The sequence below is a fragment of the Chiloscyllium punctatum genome, chromosome 9 (genome assembly GCF_047496795.1).
Source record: "Chiloscyllium punctatum isolate Juve2018m chromosome 9, sChiPun1.3, whole genome shotgun sequence".
Lineage (NCBI taxonomy): Eukaryota > Metazoa > Chordata > Chondrichthyes > Orectolobiformes > Hemiscylliidae > Chiloscyllium > Chiloscyllium punctatum.
In genome coordinates, this window is record NC_092747.1 from 70692819 (window position 1) to 70714898 (window position 22080).

Genomic DNA, 22080 nt, shown 5'->3' on the forward strand with positions numbered 1-22080 from the left:
CAGTTTAATTCACAGGAATGAAACACATTTTATTTTGAGTCACTGTTATTACATAGAGGAAAGTTGCAGCCAAATGGCACACAGTTAAATCCACAAACTCTCATGCAATAAATAAGCAGATAATCTATATAATTGCTGGTTGTTACAACACTTGAAAACATTCCTGTTTTAAAAATATTGCCATAGAATCTTCTCATTATATTCCCCAAGAAACCAGACAGGCTATCATTTAACATTTCATCCAAATGATGACACTTCCAACAGTGCAACACTGAAGTGTCAGCAAGCTTGAATCCACCATTTTCTTCTTGAAGGCAACAATACAACAAATCCAACAAGGATGATGTTTAAAGGGTATTGAAAATTGAATCTGATTCTGATCCAAATAAGCCTTTATTATTATAAGTAACTCCTAGTATTGCTCATGTTTTATTTTTCCAATTGCAGCATTTATGAACAATGGTTACGGAGACACGTGCCTCTTTGGACCGCCTTTCCAGCCACAAATACACCAATAGGCCACAGCAGTGACTATTACATGGTTCCTTTCATTCCAATATACAGACATATTGATTTCTTTATTTCAACAAGAGAACTTGGATATGATTATGATTATCTGATTGAATCAGGTAGGATGCATTTCATTAACTAGTTTTCAGCATTATACAAATTATTTTCTAAAAGTTAAAATATGTATGTTTAAACTATAGATTTAATTGTATAATTTAGTACTATCATGAAAAGAAAGTTATTGCATCTTTACACAAATGTTATACCCAATTAATTATTTATTGAAATATAGTCTGTGTTTTAAGCAAACACAGTTGCCACTATTGCATATGTCAAAATCCCACAAACAGCAATGAAATGGATGACAGACTAATTTTTTTTATTTAACTGCTTTGATGAATAAATGTAAGCCAAAGCATCCAGAGAATTTCTTGTACATTCATTAAAATAGGATGTTTGATGACTATCTGGGGAAACAGATGGAGCCTCAGTTTAATGTCCAACCTGAAATTAAAAGGGCAGGATTTGGGTCTCAACATTGTTACTCACAAAAGGGTTGAAGAGGGGTGTTTGCTTAGTTAATTGACACCAATGATCAGAGGTTGGCTGTAACATTCCATTTAGTCCAAGAACTCCCCCATACAGTAACCACTTGGAAGTATGTGGTTGATCAATGAAGACGACCACTCTAGGCTAATTATGAGGCACCCCATGTTGTACAAAGTTTAAGGGACTGAAGGAGTGCCTTAAGAAAATTCCTAGGACTAGGAAGGTGGGGTTTAACTGGGTCCACTAATCAGGGTTTTTGTTGTATTTGGAATGGGGGCAGGACCACCTTTTTCAGATAAGGGGCCAGGAACCCAGGCCAGGAGCAACACATGGGGCCTATGATTTCTGTCCCTGCACAAAACACTACATAGGACAAACAGGAAGACCGCTAACGATCCCCTTCCATGAACACCAACTAGCCATGAAACGACATGACCAGCTATCCTTAGTAGCCACACACTCAGATGACAAGCAACATGAGTTCGACTGGGACAACACTACTATTATAGGACAAGCCAAACAGAGAACAGCCAGGGATTTCCTAGAGGCATGGCACTCATCCACAGATTCAATCAATAAGCACATCGACCTGGACCCAATATACCGGCCACTGTAGCGGACAGCTGGAACTGACAACCAGAAGCGGCAGATACAAATCACGATAAATGCCGGAGGAAACATCACAGAAGCGCTTCACAGGAGGCTCCCAAGCACTGAGGATGTCACCTAGACAGGGGACGAAATGTCTGCAACACAAATTTCCAGCTCGGCGAACAGAACCACAACAACAACGAGGACCCGAGCTACAAATCTTCTCCCAAACTTTGATCAACCATCTGGCTCTTCCTTATAGTCTCTGACAATGTCTATCATATCAATGTAACATGTACCTGATTGCTTTCATGCAATAAACTGCATCTTGCTGAAGACATTAGCCTGAATCTCATTAGACAACTAAATAGTTCTCCTCTACCACACTACACAAAACAAGCCTTGTAGATCCCTGCAGAAATTAGGATGGTGACAGCAGATTTACCTGATAGTGACCAATAGTACAGAGAGCTCATTCAACACATACGAAGCAACAATATAGATTGTTCTTAGAACTGGCACTAAGGGTTTCACAATTCTTTTAGCTAGCTCCAACATGCAGACAGAGGCTGAGATCTGAAGATTTCATCAGACACCGCTCTCAAAGTTGTTTGTGTACAAACTGTCAGCAGCTGGAAGAGCTGAACATTCAGGAATGTAACTGAAGAGGGAAATCAGTGCAGATCAGTCCTGAGGAAGGGTCACCAGGTCCAAAATGTTAATTTTGATTTCTCTTCATAGATGCTGCCAGACCTGCTCAGCTTTTCCGGCAACTTCTGTTTTTGTTGTTTCACAGATTTACAATTGGAGCAAGTGAAAAGTAAGAAAAGTACTTGTAGTTCAGACTGAGTGAGCACTGCAAGGCTTGGCTACACTAAATGCAATCAACAATAGCAGAGCGAATTACTGGAAGTTGCTGATTAACACTTGCTATTCATGCTTAACTGGTTTAAAGCTATACTAAAAGCCAATGTCTTTGGGAAACTGGGTATTTGTAGATTACGTGGTAGCAGCTGTCTTTGCAGTATTTATTGGCACTATGCATAATCACTTCCACAGCATATGTGGAGTTGACTGCATATGCCTTCCATTTTTAATTGTTACCAGGCAAGGGTTTGGGAAGAAATCGGATGTTGAAAATGTGATAATCATAGTTAAGCAATGGCTGTACAATCTGAGAAATGTTTTGATCTGGCTCTGTTCTGACCTGCCCAACTCCTTGAAATTTTTATGTCCAGTCATCTCATTGTTTCGCAAGTATTTATGTTAAGATGAATGTAACTTTGATCACCCTCTTTTTTAATATGTTATTGGTAATAACTATTTTCATTCCTCCTGTGTATTCAATATACCACCATCTGGATGACCTCACTATTTAATTCCTGATTGACTGGCCAATTTACTGTTCACTTGTTGATTAGGGTTAGCTCTCTAGCTGATTTTAGGGACCTGAATAAATGTTTTCAGTCACTGCATCATTCTTTGTGCTCCTCATGTTCTGGCCCCTTGAGCATCTCCAATGTCCTGGCTCCACCTTTATATGGTCTGTACCTAAGAATAGGAAGTTAAGGGGTAACCCTATAGAAGGTTATAAAATCATGAGGGGCATAGATAAGGTGAATAGCAAAGGCCTTTTCCCTAGGGTAGGGGATTTCGAAGCGAGGACGCATACGTTTAAGGCAAGAGGATAAAGTTTTTAAAATGACTTGAGGGGCAACATTTTTTTTTCACACAGTGGTTTGTGTGTGGCGTGAACTGCCAGAGCAAGTGGTGGATGCAGGTACAGTTACAACATTTAAAAGACATTTGGATAAGTACATGAATAGGAAAGGTTTGGAGGGATGTGGGTCAAAAGCAGGTAAGTGGGACTAGTTCACTTTGGGAACATGGTCAGCATGGACAATTGGGCTGAAAGCTGTTTCCATGCTATATCACTCTAAAAGCCACAAAAGCAATTTAAAACAAGGTTGCAGACACAAGAATGCTGTGAACATAACCACATAAGAGCTAAGAGAAGTAAACAATTCAGCCTCTTGAGCCTGCTCTGCCATTTGATACAATCATGTATGATCTCATCTCAGCCTGAACCCCACATTCATGTTTGATCTCCATAACTCGATATCTTATTACCATTTTTAAAACCTGAGTAAACTCAAAAAGGAGATCGACAATGTCCCAGCATCCTCCTCCCTCTGGGGTAGGGAATTCACAGATTCATGACACTTTGAGAGATGTAATGTTTCATCTCCCCTATCCTTAAACTATGACCTTGTGTTCTAGATTGCCTCACATGAGTGAATATTCTCCCAATGTCTACTTTGTCAATCCCCTTTAGCATCTTATATACCTCAATTAGATCTCCTCTCCTGCTTCTAAATTCCAGAGTGTATAGGCCTAAATCTCTCTTCATAAAACAAGCCCATCTCTGGAATCCATTTAGTAAACCTTATTTGAATTATCTTCAATACAATTACAGCCCTCGTCACAAGGGGTCCAAAAATGTACCCAGTACTCCAGGTGCAATCTCATTAATGTCTTGTGCAGTTGCAGCAACACTTTTATACTCTCTTCCTTTAGCAATAAATGCAAAAATTAAATTTGCCTTCCTTATGCTTCTGCATACTAATTGTCTGCAATTCATGCACGAGGGTACCCAGATCTCTCTGCACCGAAGCACCCTGAAGTTTCCCTCTGTTTAGATAATAAGTTACCTTTCTATTCCTCTGACCAAAATGGATAACCTCATACTTATTCACATTAAACTCCATTTGTTAAATTTTGGCCCATTCACCTAATCTATCCATATCCACTTATAAATTTCTTATTTGTTCATTGTAACTTACTTTCCCACCTATTTTCATGTCATCTGCAAATTTGGCTATAGTACTTCCTATTGCCAAGTCCAAGTCATTAATAGAGATTATAAATTGTTGGCGCCTCAAGACCTAACCCTGGGCACACCACTAGTTACATCTTGCCAACCAGAAAAAGACTAACTCTCTGGTTAACTAACAGAAAACCATTATCTATCCAAGCTAATAAATTATGCCTAACCTCATGTGATATTACCTTGTGTAATAACCCTTTGTGCGGAACTTTATCAAATGCCTTCTGAAAATCAAAATATACTACATCTAAAAGATCACTATTATTCTTATTACTTGTTAAATCTCCAAAGAATTCCAGCAAATTAGTCAAACATGATTTAGCCTATATAAATATTCCTGACTTTTACTTATTGTATATTGGCTTTCCAAATGTCCAGTTATAACTTCCTTTCTAACGATTTCCAAGGACATGTTTAACTAACTGGTTTGTAGTTTCCTACTTCCTGTTTCCCTTTCTTTTTCATATAACATCCTTAATGAGCATTTTTCCAATCCACTGTCATCTTTCTCATGGAATTTTGGAATATTATAACCAATGGATCCACTATCTCATCTGCAACTTCCTTTGAAGCATTTTATGAGCCTCAGCAAACCAGGTCTAGCCACAGAAGCAACTTAGGAAATGATTAAGGCTGTAGAAAAGATAAAGTCCACTGCCTAAAGCTGCAGTAAAGACAGAAAGCCTCCATTCAAATTGCAGACAACAGAAATCATCTAGTAAAGTCATTATGTTTTAATGCTGTGAACAGAGGAATCACTTAGTGAAAATGTAATAAACAAGTCTTGGTTGTAATCAAAGTCACAGGCTGCAACAATAATTCAGTCATTTGTCATTAAATAAACAGAATCATTTATTAAAGCCAGGATTACTGGGTTCATCCAGGCAAGTCATTAAAAAGGCCCAGGATCTCCCTGATATTTAAATGAAGGGAATCCTCAATTTTACTTCCAGAAACCAGAACAGTATAAGGATGGTAGGAATATATTTGAGGGATATCAGGAGGGCCAAAAAGGGAATAGGAGATAGCTTTGGAAAATAGAGTTAAGGAGAATCTAAAGAGATTCTATAAACACGTTAAGGACAAAAGAGTAACTAGGAAAAAAAGATCCCTTAAAGATCAACAAGACTGTCTTATGTGCGGAATCACAGGGGTTGATTGAGATACTAAATGAGGATTTTGCATCAGTATTTACTGTAAAGAAGGACATGGAAGCTGGACAATTTGGGGAAATAAATAATAATATCTTGAAAAGTATCCATATTACAGAAGAGGTGGTGCTGGAAGTCTTAAAACATAAAAGGTAGATACATCCTCAGGACATGATCAGGTATTTCGCAGAACTTTTTGGGAAGCTAAAGACAAGATTGCTGGTCTTTTGCTGAGATATTTATACTATCAATAGTCATGGATGAAGTGTTGGAAGACTGGAGGTTAGCTAATATGGTGCCATTGTTCAAGAACAGCTCTAAGGAAAAGCCAGGGGACTATAGACTGGTGAGCCTTACGTCAATAATGGGTAAGTTGTTGGAGGGGAAAGCGGTGCCCAACTATTAAAAATAATGTCTTATAGAATACAATGTCATTTTCAGAATGTGTACCAAAGTAAGATACAGAGCAACTAGAAATCATATATCTAGTGTCTCAAAGGAACTTGAGGTACAGCAGGTTACAATAGAAAACCCCAAAATCATTCCATAGGAAAAAACATGATCCAGACTTAGACTTTTGGCAAGATGATATCTATAGGCAAATATGAGGACTGCAGATGCTAGAAACCAGAGTCTAGATTAGAGTGGTGCTGGAAAAGCACAGCACGCAGGCAGCATCCAAGGAGCAGGAAAATCGACATTTCCTGATGAAGGGCTTTTGCCCAAAACGTTGATTTTTCTGCTTTTCGGATGCTGCCTGACCTGCTGTGCTTTTCTAGCACCATTCTAAACTAGAGAAGAAGATATCTATGTCAATATGCATTGCAGTAATTACGTCTCTGGAATAAACCTCACAATATTATTTGGTTCCATGGTTGAGGAATCACTGTCAACAGCCATCATAATGCAACTACATGGTTCAGGAAGTATACCATTTATGATTGCAGGTGTGCAACAAGCAACTCTCCAACACGAGACATTTCACTCTCTTGAGCAGGAATGTTTGCCCAAAATTTTCATTGAAAGGGCAGAGAGAATAAATAGCAAAAACTAAAGAGCGCCCTTAACTAAAGAGTTAAATCTTAAATTGGATTGGGCAAGTACAACGCTGAATACTAAAACTCACGAAAGAAAGATGCTAAATCATTCCATCTCCACCTACTCCAAGAAGGTTCTGTTGTATAAGGTGTTTTCTTCTGAAAGGGTTAATGTTGAGAATTGAATTAAGCTCCACTCAACATGGTGATGTCATATGAACTTGAGTGGAAGGACAACTCTGGATCATAAACTCACCATCTCAATCTCCTTACTGGCTTAGTAATAATGTCTATCATACTAAAGTAATTTGTACCTGATTGCAACATGCAGTAAATCACTCAGGACACTCTTTTTATTAGATGACCTAGTGATTTTTTTATCTAACACACTTGCCAGAGTGGACCTATAAATTCCAACCTAAAAGGAGGATGATGGCAGCAAATCTATCTTCTGATTACCAATTGTCCAGCTCACTCTCACAAGGATTTCTATTATGCCACCTGATGCCAGTATCTCTTTACCTCAAGCAGATAGCACGTTATTTTATAAAACAAGTTGAGAAACAACATGAAGAAATGACCAGAATAGACATTATTTCCCTAATAACAAAACCAACCAAGTTGTATTTAGTTAACATACTCAAACCTAATGGGTTTGTCTGAATTTATGTTAACCTCACATAGCTCAACAAGACAGGTACTGCAAGTAATCTACCACTTGTCTACAGTTGATGAATGTTTAACGAAGTTATCTAAAAGGGTAACTTTCACAATACTCAATGGAAACAGTGGGTTCGGCTAGTGCCGTTGGGTGAGCATACTTACTGTATTTATAACTCCATTTGATAAGTTTTGCTTCAATGATTTGAGATTGCCATTTGGGATTTCCTTAGGCACAGAGTCTCCACTATTCTGTATTAAATGTTCTTCAAGATCTGCAATTTGTAATATACCACATGGATGGCATATTAATATATGGTAAAATAGCCCAGACACATGATCGGAGGGTACACTCGGTTTTAAAGCACCTACAGGCTTAAGTGTAAGTAAATATGAATTTTCACTTCTTAAGATGCTTCATCATTAGTGATGGAATAATGGCAGACCAAAGATTGTTAATGAGTTTCCTATTCTGAAATCAGTTTATGACTTACAAAAATTTTTAGGATTGTAAACCAAATAGCAAAATGCTTTGCCCCATTTGGCAACTACAACAATCCTTGAGCCAAAATGCAAGAAAACTATTGGAAGTCTCAATAAGAGTATGCTTTTGAAAATTAATACAATTAACGGAAATGTCTTAGCTTTCTACAATTGGTCTTTTCCAGTCATCATAATTGCTGATACTTCAGTGACAGGCTTAGGAGCAGTTGTCTTTCTAGAACAACCAGACAGGTTGTAACTCTGTATTCTGCATCATGGACGTTGTCAGACATGTAATCACAGAGAAGATGACTCCCTTGGTTCCATAAGCTTACATATGATTTTCAGACTACATCTTTAGCCTGAAAGTGTTTATCAAGATTGACCAAAAGCTACTAGTATCAAAAAATGGGTGATTAAAGATTAGCTAGAAGACAGAGATTCTGACTCTTCCTTATGACAGTTTATGTGCACAAGAGAGAGAATGACAGATAGGCTCTCCCACCCATAGCTTCCAACCTCATAGTCCGGGAACCCCGCACTGCCTGGTTCTACCTCCTTCTCAAGATCCACAAGCCTGACCACCCTGGCCGACCCATTGTCTCAGCATGTTCCTGCCCCACTGAACTCATCTCTACCTACCTCGACACTGTCCTATCCCCCCTAGTCCAGGAACTCCCCACATATGTTCGAGACACCACCCATGCCCTCCACCTCCTCCAAGACTTGCGTTTCCCTGGCCCCCAATGCCTCATCTTCACCATGGATATCCAATCCCTCTACACCTCCATCTGCCATGACCAGGGTCTCCAAGCCCTCTGTTTTTTCCTCTCCAGACCTCCCCAACAGTACCCTTCCACAAACACACTCATTCGTTTGGCCGAACTGGTCCTCACCCTTAACAATTTCTCCTTAGAATCCTCCCACCTCCTCCAGACAAAAGGGGTAGCCATGGGCACACGTATGGGCCCCAGCTATGCCGGTCTCTTTGTTAGCTATGTAGAACAGTTGATCTTCTGTAATTACACCTGCACCACTCCCCACCTCTTCCTCCACAACATTGATGACTGCATTGGTGCCACCTCGTGCTCCCGCGAGGAGGTTGAGCAATTCATCAACTTTACCAACACATTCTACCCTGACCTTTAAATTTACCTGGACCGTCTGACACCTCCCTCCCCTTCCTGGACCTCTCCATCTCCATTAACGACGACTGACTTGACACTGACATTTTTTACAAACCCACCGATTCCCACAGCTACCTGGATTACACCTCTTCCCACCCTACCTCTTGCAAGAATGCCATTCCATATTCCCAATTCCTCCGCCTCCGCAGCATCTGCTCCCAGGAGGACCAGTTCCACCACAGAACACACCAGATGGCCTCCTTCTTTAGAGACCACAATTTCCCTTCCCACGTGGTTAAAGATGCCCTCCAACGCATCTCGTCCACATCCCGCACCTCCGCCCTCAGGCCCCACCCCTCCAACCGTAACAAGGACAGAACGCCCCTGGTGCTCACCTTCCACCCTACCAACCTTCGCATAAACCAAATCATCCACGGACATTTCCGCCACCTCCAAAAAGACCCCACCACCAGGGATATATTTCCCTCCCCACCCCTTTCCGCCTTCCGCAAAGACCGTTCTCTCCGTGACTACCTGGTCAGGTCCACGCACCCCCCCCCCTACAACCCACCCTCCCGTCCTGGCACTTTCCCCTGCCACCGCAGGAACTGTAAAACCTGCACCCACACCTCCTCCCTCACCTCTATCCAAGGCCCTAAAGGAGCCTTCCACATCCATCAAAGTTTTACCTGCACATCCACTAATATCATTTATTGTATCCGTTGCTCTCGATGCGGTCTCCTCTACATTGGGGAGACTGGGCACCTCCTAGCAGAGCGCTTTAGGGAACATCTCCGGGACACCTGCACCAATCAACCACACCGCCCTGTAGCCCAACATTTCAACTACCCCTCCCACTCTGCCGAGGACATGGAGGTCCTGGGCCTCCTTCACCGCGTACCAGATGCCTGGAGGAAGAACACCTCATCTTCCGCCTCTGAACACTTCAACCCCAGGGCATCAATGTGTACTTCAACATTTTCCTCATTTCCCCTTCCCCCACCTCACCCTAGTTCCAAACTTCCAGCTCAGCACTGTCCCCATGACTTGTCTGGACTTGTCCTACCTGCCTATTTCCTTTTCCACCTATCCACTCCACCCTCTCTTCCCTGACCTATCACCTTCATCCCCTCCCCCACTCACCTATTATACTCTATGCTACTTTCTCCCCACCCCCACCCTCCTCTAGTTTATCTCTCCACGCTTCAGGCTCTCTGCCTTTATTCCTGATGAAGGGCTTTTGCCCAAAATGTTGATTTCGCTGCTTCTTTGAATGCTCCCTGAACTGCTGTGCTCTTCCAGCACCACTAATCCAGAATCTGGTTTCCAGCATCTGCAGTCATTGTTTTTACCTGGCCACAGTGACGGTCAACAGCCTTACTATGCTATTGAATTTTATAATGAAATTGAGCTACATAGTGACCAGCAAGCCACACTGACCAGTCATAGTCACTATCCTTAAAATGCTCATCCACTAAAATTTTAACCCCTTGACCGGTTTCATTCTCTAGCATTGGTCTAACAAACCCTGATCAGACCAGCCATGTTATCTTGACACGAAAAAGAATGATGGCAACAAATTTGCCTCTAGTAAACAATTTTAAGAGAGCTCAAATTGCATAATATACAGATTGTACAGACTAAAACCCCTGCCCCTCTTCTCTGAAGGTGTGATCTGGGCTGTGCAGTGGAAGAGATTCCTCCCACAATGATCATCTGCAATTTTGGCCCTTTATTCCCTAAAAGTTTTAAAACACAAAACCTAAATCAACTTCTCTATAAATATGCCATATTCAGTGGTGCAGATCCTGTTATGAAACCTCACAATGGTATTTCTTAATTTAGAATCTGTGCTACTACTAAATCAAACTGATGTGCAGATAAAAACTGCTTGAAAAACATAGCTGCGCATCAGTTTGAAACTTTTATAGAAAGTGGTCTTTATAAAATATCTTTCGACTCATTATATTGGCCTGGGCACTCATTGCAACAACTGTAGTTGTCATCATCACTTTTATCCAACAGGATAATGTTATTCATATGCATAGCTATATAGTATGTACTTCACTTGCTCCTTTCATTGGGGAGAACTTTAGAAAGAACACAGTTCAGAAATAAAAGACATGCAACTGTTACTACAGAGAGGTAGCAGGGTTTTATTTAGAAACTCAGAAAAGCAGTTGAAGACCCTATAATCCCTTGAGCTTGTTCTACCATTTAATCATAACATGATTAACTGTAATCAATTCCACCCATCTGCCTTCATACCATATCCATTAAGATTTTTGGTACCCAAAGGTATATCAATCTCAGATTTAAAATTAACAACTGACCTAACATAAATTGTTGCTTCTGGAAGTGAGATCGAAACAGTTACTATGTTTCTGTGTAAAAGAGTCCTATTCCACTGTTCAAAGGTTCTACTCTTTTAGACAGTGTCCTCTCATCTTAGCAGAAATATTTTATTTCTGTTCATTCTGGGTAATCCAAGATGAAGGACAGGGAAAAAAAATTGTGGCTGTAAGAGCTGCTCCTGCTTTGAGGTATTTTCAGTGTCAGAGCAGATTTCCTCAAATTCTAGGAACAGTAATTTCTGTATTATAAGCTGTTGCATTATTTTGGAACTTTTGGGTAAAAAAAATCAAAACAATGGCACTTTAAAAAGAGGAAAGGGAGCCAAAGGCAGTAACCATGTGGAAGTGATTCAAACTGAGAAAGAAACCTACAGGGCTAACTGACCCAGCAATAACCTGCACAGCTGCTGCCTTTGCTGTTTGGTTTCAGGTATCTCTGGACATGCAAGCTTGTTCTTGGAAAAATAAATGAACAGCAAAATTCACAGCTTCTTTGGAGAAACCTGTGTGAGGGAGCTCACAACAGCAGAGTGGCTAGTTTCAAAATGTAACTTTACTGTTTCTTTTTGTAAATCTACAATAGTGAGTAAAGTGGATTCTTCTTTGAATGAGTTCCTAGAAAACAAATGGTGGAGGCTGGTACAATTACAAGATTTAAAACACATCTGGATGGGTATATGAATAAGAGGGGTTGAGAGGGATATGGGCCAAATACTGGCACATGGACAAGATTTATTTAGGATAGCCGGTTGGCATGGATGAGTTGGGCCAAAGAGTCTGTTTCTGTGATGAATATCTCTGTGACCCTATGACTCTATCTTATCAGTTCCCCATAATATCTTGCGAAATATAATTAAACACCCCCATTAAAAATTCCAGGGAACGCAATTCTACTCTTTGTAACCTCATCTCAGAATATAACCCTTCGGGTTTAGGTGTTCAATATTGCACCTCTTCTGAAACCAATATGTCCTTCCTTTGGTGTGGTACTCAGACAGGCTCACAGTACATTGATTGCTGCCTGTCATATTGGCATTCAAGAAAGGTCTTTTGACCAATTTAGTAAATGTTTCAGGTCTCCATTGTGTTCTGTACATGCTACTGATGATGAACCTAAAAATGAGCTAAAGTAAGTTTCAACTCTTTGAATTGAAAATGAAACATTTGCTAATAGAGACAGTGTATTTCATGACCACTAGATGTCTCAAAACATTTCTTGGCAAGTGAACTAATTCTGAACTATCATCTCACATGTAATGTTGGAAACACAGCTGCTAATTTGTGCATAGGAAATTCCCACAAAAAGCAAGGTGATAATGACCACTGGGGATCATGCTGAATGACGGATAAATACACTGTATTGACAAAAAATCTGGTACAAGTCACTTGTTTTTAAAGTCTGCCAATGCATTAAGCCTTACAAACAATTAATTCTTCTCAGTCTAATTTTTGTGCAAAACTGAAGTATTGTTCTTATTCATTCATATATCAGTGGCTGGGTTAGCATTTATTACCCATGCCTAATTTCCCTTGTGAAGGTGAGCTGCTTTCTTATACTACTACTGTGTGGAACCTTCACAATGCAATATAATAGTGGGCAGAATCTTATAGAGGCCTGAGTGATATGGCCTATGGTGAGATGTGCGGCAGAATTAGGCAACAAGTGCGGCAGGGTCTCATTCAACATTGAGATTTTTTTAAAATGGACTTCACAAACAGAATAGCGAGATGCTCACTAGACACTGCAAATTACCTACTGACAAGGATTATTGCTTGTTAAACATGTCACTAACACCCCAATGCACCTCATTACTATTCAGAGTCCCATTTTACCAAAATTTGCCAAACAATCTCGTGTCAAGAAAACTCAACCGTGGAAACTGGTGAGAGTACTTCATAGACTCAGATCATCATTTGGTCGAATGATGTTTGAATTACCTCCATGTTGGAAACCAGGCACCATTACCTCAGGGCACTCTCCACAAGCGTTGGCTATTCACATTTCCTGTCCATGGACTTTGGCGTGTGACATGACAACCTTTAACAACCCTCCATGAAGAAATCTGATCTACCTGCAAGACACTCTAACACAATGTCACATTATGGATTCACTGGCAACTATCATTGTAACGATACAGCAAGAACTACACTCGGACATGCACAACTCATGGAACAGGTTGCACCTCTGACTTATCCACTTGCTCTCATTGTGCTAATTAATTCTGAGCATTTCTGAATGCTCTCAATATTCATGCCTTGCCATGCATTTTAGCAATTTGCTCCGTCAGCCAAAGAGATAAAACCTCATATTGCTTCTGTCTTGCCTTGCCATCTAGCATAGACACAAACCTAAGAAACATGTCACAGTTGTTCACAAATCTCAGTAGTGTCCCTCCACAGTAAATCAAGAGCAACCTCTGATACCAGCTTTGGCTCTGCTCAGGATGGTCAGAGTCAGGCTATATGGACACTTTTTAATCTACTATGGGTGGTTCTCATCATAGCTGTCTCTCATTCTAAGTATTACAGGAGATGAAAATAGATGGCAGTGCTTTCTGTTGCTGCAGGTGGGGAAGTTTCCCAAGGAAGTGAATATGCAGGACAGAGGGTATACAGGATTGGTGCTACCTAGGATTGAGGTGGGTGAGAGTCCATGAGAAAAATCTTACAGGTGTTAATGAGAGTGGCAGATCATGGGCCTTGATGGCAGGTGCAGCAGAAATAGACTGAGGTAAAGGTATTGAAGAAGGTGGTAGGACTTACCCTGGTGGAGCAGAAAGAACATTGAATTTCTTCCTTTTTCTCTCCACACCTGAGGGTGCTTTACCCAAGGTGGCAACCTCAACAGGTTGGCATGGTCTGGCATAGTGGTCTCCACTTTTGGTCCTGGAAGATGAGTTCCCATGTTGGTGCCACCCAATCCAGCAGGACTCCAGAATCACAAAGCCATGTGGCAATTTTCTATTGACTGCATTTTTGGGCAAATATCAGAAACTGTGCAGGGCAGCTTGAGACTATTGGCACGAGAGGTTTTTAAACATGTTGCAGGCACAACAGATACCAGTGAATTTTGGTTATCCACTATGTGGCATGTGGTTCCAAGAATAACACACGGTGTGGAAATTGGACATGTTATGAGTTGGACAGTTAATTAATATAGTACATTTGGTAAAGCTATGGTGAGAAAACATGCTAGGCCTTGTGGTGGGAACACCTCCAAAAATACAATGAAAATTGATCTTAGCCATATAAAAAGGGTGATTCAGTCCAATATATTTCATTTGTGATTAATAGCATCAGTAGTAAATGCTTTATTAATACGCTATTGCTTCAATGTTTTGTGAAGTAGATTATGTTGCATCACTAAATTCACAAAGCTCCATGTTCAGCTAGTTCATTCAAATGTATTCCCAGTGCTACATAAGGTGAACTATTTGAGAAAACAAGGTGCTTTTGAAAATTATGCATGTACCATAATCTAGGGTTAGGTAACCGGTCTTAAGGGCAAAGATAATGAGCTAATTAATACATTTTGACATTAAATGTTATGCTAATTGCACAGTAATTCAGTACAAAGTCTACAGACAGGGAAACATTGAAGAAATAATTGAACTGTGAAGAGGTTAGTATAAAAGTTCAGTAGGACATAGACAGGTTGGTGGAATGGACAGGCAAGTGGTAGATAAAAGTCAATGCAGAACACTGAAGTGATACATTTTGGTAGAACATCATTTAGCAAGAGTACAAAATAAAGTGTCCAGGGATGCAGGAGCAGAGGCACTTGAGAATATATCAGTAAGTCATTGAAAGTGGCAGGACAGGTTGAGAGAATGGTTAATAAAGCTTATTCTAAGCTTTATGAACTGTGACAGAGTGCACGTTAAACTTGTGCAAAACATTGGTTTGGTAAAATATGAATATTGGGTCCAGTTCTGAATATTATATTTTGGAGAGATATGACAGCATTAGAGAAAAGTGCAGGAGAGATTAACTAGAATGGCTCCAGGGATGAGAAATCTAGATGTTTTAAAGAAGTTGGGACTGTCTTCCTTGGATACGAGAAGGCTGAGAGGAGGTTATTGAAGTACATGGAACAATTGGGAACAAGAGGACAGAGTTTTAAATTAATTAGCAAAAGAAACAATTACCCATGCAGCAAATAGTTAAAGTTTAGAATGCACTTTCTGAAAACACAGTAGAGGAAGGTTCGATACGAAATTGATTATTGATAAAGAAAGAAGATGCAGAGTTGCAAAAACAAGGTGGGAGATGGAACTAGCTGTAATGCTTATTCAAATAGCAGATGCAGGCATAGTTGACCAAATGGCCTTGTTCTATGCTATACTATTTCTCAGTGTTCTGTGAAAGTTTGTCTTCAACTGACTTTTTAAAAACACATTTCTTTAATCTCCCTTGTATTTTTCAGTACCACCTTCGATTCAGGAAATTCTGAGTCCCTATCTTCAAGAAGCCCAGCGGATTTGGCCTTGGCTGCTGAGTGCTGCAGTGGTTGGCTGCTTAGTGACAACCCTATTTAAGTGTGCTGTTACACAGGCATGTCAGAAGAAGAAGAAGAAACAAGGCTCCATCTTTGAGAGGCAGCCTTTGCTCAGTGATGATGAGTACCAGAGTACCTACCAAACAGCTATGTGAACGGTCAGTTCAACATTGACTACTGATGAATATCAAAATATTAATTATAAAATGACAATTATAATCTAATGCAACAGAAAAAAAACAACATAATGCACTGACCCTCAACCCACAAACCCTGTCTTAAATACAGAACAACAGCTTTGTCTGCTCAGAAAACGGAAACAACCCAGTGCCTCCTTGTAACATTGCTGCATAATCTTTCCCATTATGTTTGTCTCTTGTGTGACTGTCCATTGGGCCAGATTTTCTGATAGCAGACAATCTAAAGACATTAGCCATCAGTTGGACTTTGAATATTTAGGATTTTGACATAGCAATTGGATAGATTGGATTTTTCTCTCACTCAAAAGATGCTCTGCATTTGTGCAATTAAGTACTTATCAAATGTCCATATCATGCATGAGAATTCCCATCATTTAACAGCTAATTAAAAATTGAAATCAACTAATTAGAACCCACCGACTTCCAGAAGCAAATATATAAATTGGATTCACTGATAGGTGAATATCTTATTGCAGAGAGGATTCCAGGGGAAATTAGATAAATAGAGTGTACAATGGAGTATTCCCAAATGGGAAATAAATGGGAATAATACTCTTTTTCTGTTGTTCTGACAGGGTATTAAATGAATATTAAAAACTTCACTAAAATAATATTGAAATATATAGTTCCTGACTGAAAAGCTTTGAAGGATCAGAGAGCTCTCCAAAATCAAGTGTGGGGGTCAAGATTCGAGATTACTCCAAGTTCAAAATGATGAAGGCAAAATGTAAACTTTATGCAGATGTTAACTATAATGATTATGGCACACAACTGAATATCAATGTCCTGCTGAGTGGTTGTATGTCTTATCCACATTTTGGTGGGGGGGTGGAGGGGTTGTCAAATTTATTCTTCCACCACTTAAAGTACATTCTGGCTAGGGAGAGTGAAAGATCGAATGAGAGTAAGGAGGGGTTCCTAATACTGCTAAACCCATGTCCATTTGCTCATGAATGATAAGATATTAACTAGAACATCAGGATCAGAAATGGCAAGTCATATACTGAATCAGTGTTACACATAGACATCATGATGATCCTACCCTGCAGATTTCATGGGCACTCGTGTAATGCTCAAGCTAACACTATCAACTATGTGGGAGCTGGGCTTAACTCTCAGGCTTCCCCCACCCCAGCATAAATGTTATCTAAATTAAATTCTACCTGCCACTCCTCAGCCCATTGGCCCATCTGATCAAGGTCCTGTTGCACTCAGAATTTTCTTAACTTTTCACGACACCACGTATTTTGGTTTCATCTGAAAACTTACTAACCATACCTCCTATATTCATATCCAAATCATTTATATAAATGACAAAAGGCAGTGGATCCAGTGCTGACCCTTGTGGCACACCACTGGCCTTCAATCTGAACAACTACCACCACCCTCTGTCTCCTAACTTCAAACCAATTTTGTTTCCAGTTGGCTAGCTCCGTGTGGATGCCATCTGATCTAGCCTTACTAACCAGTCTACCAGCAGGATCTTGTCAAATGCATTGCTAAAGTCTATAGAGACATGTCTACCACTCCGCCTTCATCAATCGTCTTTGTCACCTCTTCAAGATACTCTTATCTAAAGTTTGCAAGATATGGTTTCCCATGTACAAGCCATGTTGATTATCCCTTATCAGTCCTTGCCTTTTCAAATGCATGTAAATCCTGTCCCTCAGGATGGCTCCAACAACCTACCCACCACTGTTGTAAGGCTAAACAAACTATAGTTCCCTGGCATTTCTTTAGTCTTTCTTAAATAATTACACCACATTAGCCAACCTCCGGTTTTCCAACACCTCACCAGTGGCTGTTGATGATACGCCTATACACTGTTTTCCCTAACTAGCCCTCAGACAACTCTCCTGACATGTCATGTCACCCATTTAATTATGGCTTGGATGAGCAGGCTGTAGGTGCATGGCTGATGGTACTGTGTCCTATCTTGCAGATCTGCCAATTTGTTTTACTGCTCACAGTGGCCTGTAAAATACAGCCCTCAGTTCTGTATGTCCCACAATTCAAGACATACATGCAATTTTTCTCCAAAACTCATCATAGCATTGCAAAATTTACAGTGGCCCGATGGATCAATGAATAGCATTGCTGCCTCACAAAGCCGGGGACTTGGGTTCAATTCCACCCTCAGATGACTGTTTCTTGAGTTTGCACATTTTCCCTGTGACTGCATAGGGCTCCTCTGGATGTTCCAGTTTCCTCCCAAAAGGCAAAGATGCGCAGATTAGGTAGACTGGCCATGTTAAATTGCTCAGAGTGCTCAGGGTTGTTCAAGCTATGTGGATTAGCCATGGGAAGTATAGGGTTTGGGTGGGATGTTCTTCAGAGGGTCAGTGTGGATTTGATGGGCCTAATGGACTGAATCCATGCTGCAGGGATTCTATGATTCTATAGAAACTACAGGCATAATGAGATCAAATATTGCTGATCTATCTAGTACCCTTAATGAATAGAATAAATTGGACACTGGAATGAACAATTCCTGGTAGAATAATCCATGCCAACACTACAATTAGCAACACCTTAAATGTGTGACTTAAGTTCTTAATGATTTTGCATTCTAAATTCAAAGTATGACGTTATCTTTTAACTATACTAAAATTCTTCTATTTTCTGTAAAATTGCTGTTCGGCTTCGAGCACATAAAAGTGTAAACGCATTATTAATGTGTCAGCTTAGAGTAACCAGGCAGCTAATACTATCAGCATAGATAGACTTGCACTTGAACGTTTAATTCTTTTTGCACAACAAAATTGTTGAAAGTGCAGTCTAATAATGGGTCAGCCAGGAAACTGGATATCTGGGACCAATTCAGTCGGGCAAGTGATAAGTCTTAACAAATCAGACTGGAGGACTGGAAAGTAAGCAAGGATGAATTTATGTTCAGGCAGAGAAACACAAGTAAAAGGAAAAAATGTGCTGAAGTAGAAGAGAGAAAGATGCAGATGTTAAACGAGATATATCTTATAATTTCAACAGTTAAAATCTAAATAAATTAGACTCTTTGTAATTGTTACGTTTTTAGTTTCAGACAGGTTGACAAACAATACGTATTGCATTATTATTGGGTAAAACAGTAACAGAGAAAGTGATGGAGTTTTTATTTGACAAGCTACCAATAGAGCAGTACAATTTCAACAGGTTTTGAATATTTGAACTGATTGCCTGACATTGTTGTTTTCCTCTTTATACTGAAATAATCGTGAGCAGTATGAGCTTCACTTTTATTTTGGCAGGGAAATCTCCAGTAAGTTATTGGACAGAAAAATGTTGCCTTCAGAACAAAGATCTATATAATTGTGACCAGTAAAAATCCAATGTTTAAATTGCACAACTTAGAGGTGCTAAACATTAACATATTTTAATGAATGCAGAAATAATAGATTCAGCATATAGCTTAAAGATGGAGTACATCTCAAACACATTAACAAAGCTCATGTAATACTAAAGTAAATTAATTCCGTTTTTCATGCTTTTAATTGGTAATTATTGTCTTGCTAATTGTCACAATAGATGGATTATTTGTTTTATAATTGATAATCATTGTATTATTTCATTTAGTAAGATAGTAATCATTAAGAGTATGATTGCAATATGCAGGAAGAAAAAAACTAGAGATTAAAAATAATAAGTCAATTTAAAACATGTATTTGTGCGTATGTAGTATTTGAAACAAAACAGATAAATTAGCAGTACAAATTGTACAAATTATGTACGATCTAGTGTCTATTATTGAGAAGTGGCTGCAGGTAGACCTGAATTGACAACTGAATATTGAAGTGTTTATGACATTCAGAAAGGACAGGTAGCTAGGAGAGAGTGGAGGAGTGGCTCTGTTAACAATGATTAATTGTTTACAACCAATACAATAGAGAGGGAATACCTAAATTCAGGAAACCAGAAAACAGAAGCAGTCTGAATTGAAATAAGGAATGATAAAGGCAAGATGTTATTTGTGGGAGTTACGTACAGGCCCCCTAACAGAAACCATATAGTAGCACAGGGTATCAAGGAAGAAATAACGGGAGCTTAATGAAAGCATAGTGATTATCATGAGGATTTCACCCTACAAAAACACCATAAAAATGAGGTGGGAAGAAGTAATCTAAATAGAGGATTAATTGAATGTTTTCTGGACACTTTCTTTGATCAGCATAATATGACATCAATCTGAGATGAGGCGATACTAGACCTGGTTTTGGCCAATGAGATGTGATAATTACTGACCTCATAGTGAAAGCACTCCTAGATAGCAGTGACCATAACATGAATGGATTTTACATAAATAATATGGGAGAGAAGTATGGGTCCAAGACTATTGTTTTTGAACTTAAAGAAGGCCACTATAAAGTCATGAAAGCAAAGCTAATGAACTGGCAGGTTAGAACAAGGCATAGGTCAACACTGATGCAGTGACAAACTTTTAACGGGATGTTCCAGAAAGTGCAGAATAAATACATTCCAACAAATAAAAAAAAATCCTAGGAATGGACCTACTAACTGTGGTTAACTAAAGTAGTCAAAGAGTGTGTCAAACTGAAAGGTAAGAAATACAATTGTACAAAAGATAGGTGGCAGGTCAGAAGATTCGACAGAATATTTTAAAAACAGCAAAGAATTACTGAAAATTTAACAACAGGAAATTAAAGCATGAGAGCAAGGTAGCTACAAATATAAAAACAGGTAGGAAAATTTCTTCAAATATTTTAAAACAAAAGAGTTAACAAATTAAATGTTAGTCCTTTAGAAAATGGGCCTGGAGAATGAGTAATGAAGGATAAGAAGACAGCAGAGAAATGAAAGCATATTTTGCATTACCTGTTACTAGACAGAGCACATTTAATATCCCAGAAATAGTACAAATCAAGAATTGAAAGGAAGAGAGGAACTCCAGAAAATTACAAGTATCAAAGTAGTATTAGTGAGTAAATTGTTGGAACTACAAGTTTACAAGTCCCTAGGTTATGACGGATTTCATTTAAATGATTTGGATGAAGGGACCAAAAGTTTGGTGTTTAGTTTGCTAATGGCAGAAAGGTAGGTGGGAAAGTCAGTTCTGAAGAGGACAAAAGGAGCCTATAAAGGAATATAAATAAAGTGAGTGGGAAAAGATCTGGAAAATGAGGTATAATATGGGAAAATATGTAATTGTCTACTTTGCCAGAAAGAACAAAAAAGCATATTAGCTAAATGTTGAGAGGTTGCAGAGCTCCAAAATGCAGATTTCTGGGTGCCTTAGTGCATGATTTGCAAAATGTTTATATGCAGGTTCCACAAGTAATTGGTAAAACCAATCAAATGTTGTGTCTTATTGCAAGGAAAATTGAATGCAAGAATAGGGAGGTTATGCTTCAGTTATGCACAGGTGACCACATCTGAAGTACTGTGTGTAGAACTAGTCACCACACCTTTGGAAGGAATATGCTCTGGAAACAGTGGATTGCCAATGAGGAACAGCTAGACAGGTTAGGCTTGTATCCTCTGGAGTTTAGAAAATGGAGAGATAACTTGATTGAAACATATAAAATCTTGAAGGAACTTTATGGGGTGAATGTGGAAAGGATGCTTCTTCTTGTGAGAAGATCTCGAACTAGTGGATCATTGTTTTAAAGTTTAAAGACATTTAAGATAGAGCGGAGGAAAGAAACTTTCTCCCAGTGGTCTGAATGTTTTTGGAATTCCCTTGCTTGAAAGGTAGCGAATGCAGAACATTACATATTTCTAAGGCAAAAATACATAGATAATTGAAAGGGATGAAAATTATTGGGAGTATACATACAGTGTTGAGATTCAAATCAGATCAGCCATAATCTTATTCAATGTGGAAACAGGCTCAAGAATCAAGTGGCTTACTTTTGTTCCTTGTTTATATGATGCATACAGACAGGCATTGTACCAATCTAATTACCCAACTTTCCATTAAGCTAGTAAAATTATGAATAAAAAATGCCAGAATGTTGTTGAAGAGAACTGTTGTGTGGTACAAAACATAAGAACAAATTGTCAAACCACAACAGCATTTAG

The 22080-nt window shown here is 39.3% G+C and overlaps 1 protein-coding gene across 1 annotated transcript in view; it reads left to right on the top strand.

Moving 5' to 3' along the window:
- Window positions 1-16956, top strand: part of tyr (tyrosinase) — an 84299-nt gene extending 67343 nt beyond the window's left edge. Inside the window, exons 4-5 of the mRNA XM_072577774.1 lie at window positions 448-629; window positions 15776-16956. Coding sequence (XP_072433875.1) covers window positions 448-629; window positions 15776-16002 — 409 coding nt within the window. The 3' untranslated portion in view covers window positions 16003-16956. The remainder of the gene's footprint in view (window positions 1-447; window positions 630-15775) is intronic.
- Window positions 16957-22080: the final 5124 nt, after the last annotated feature.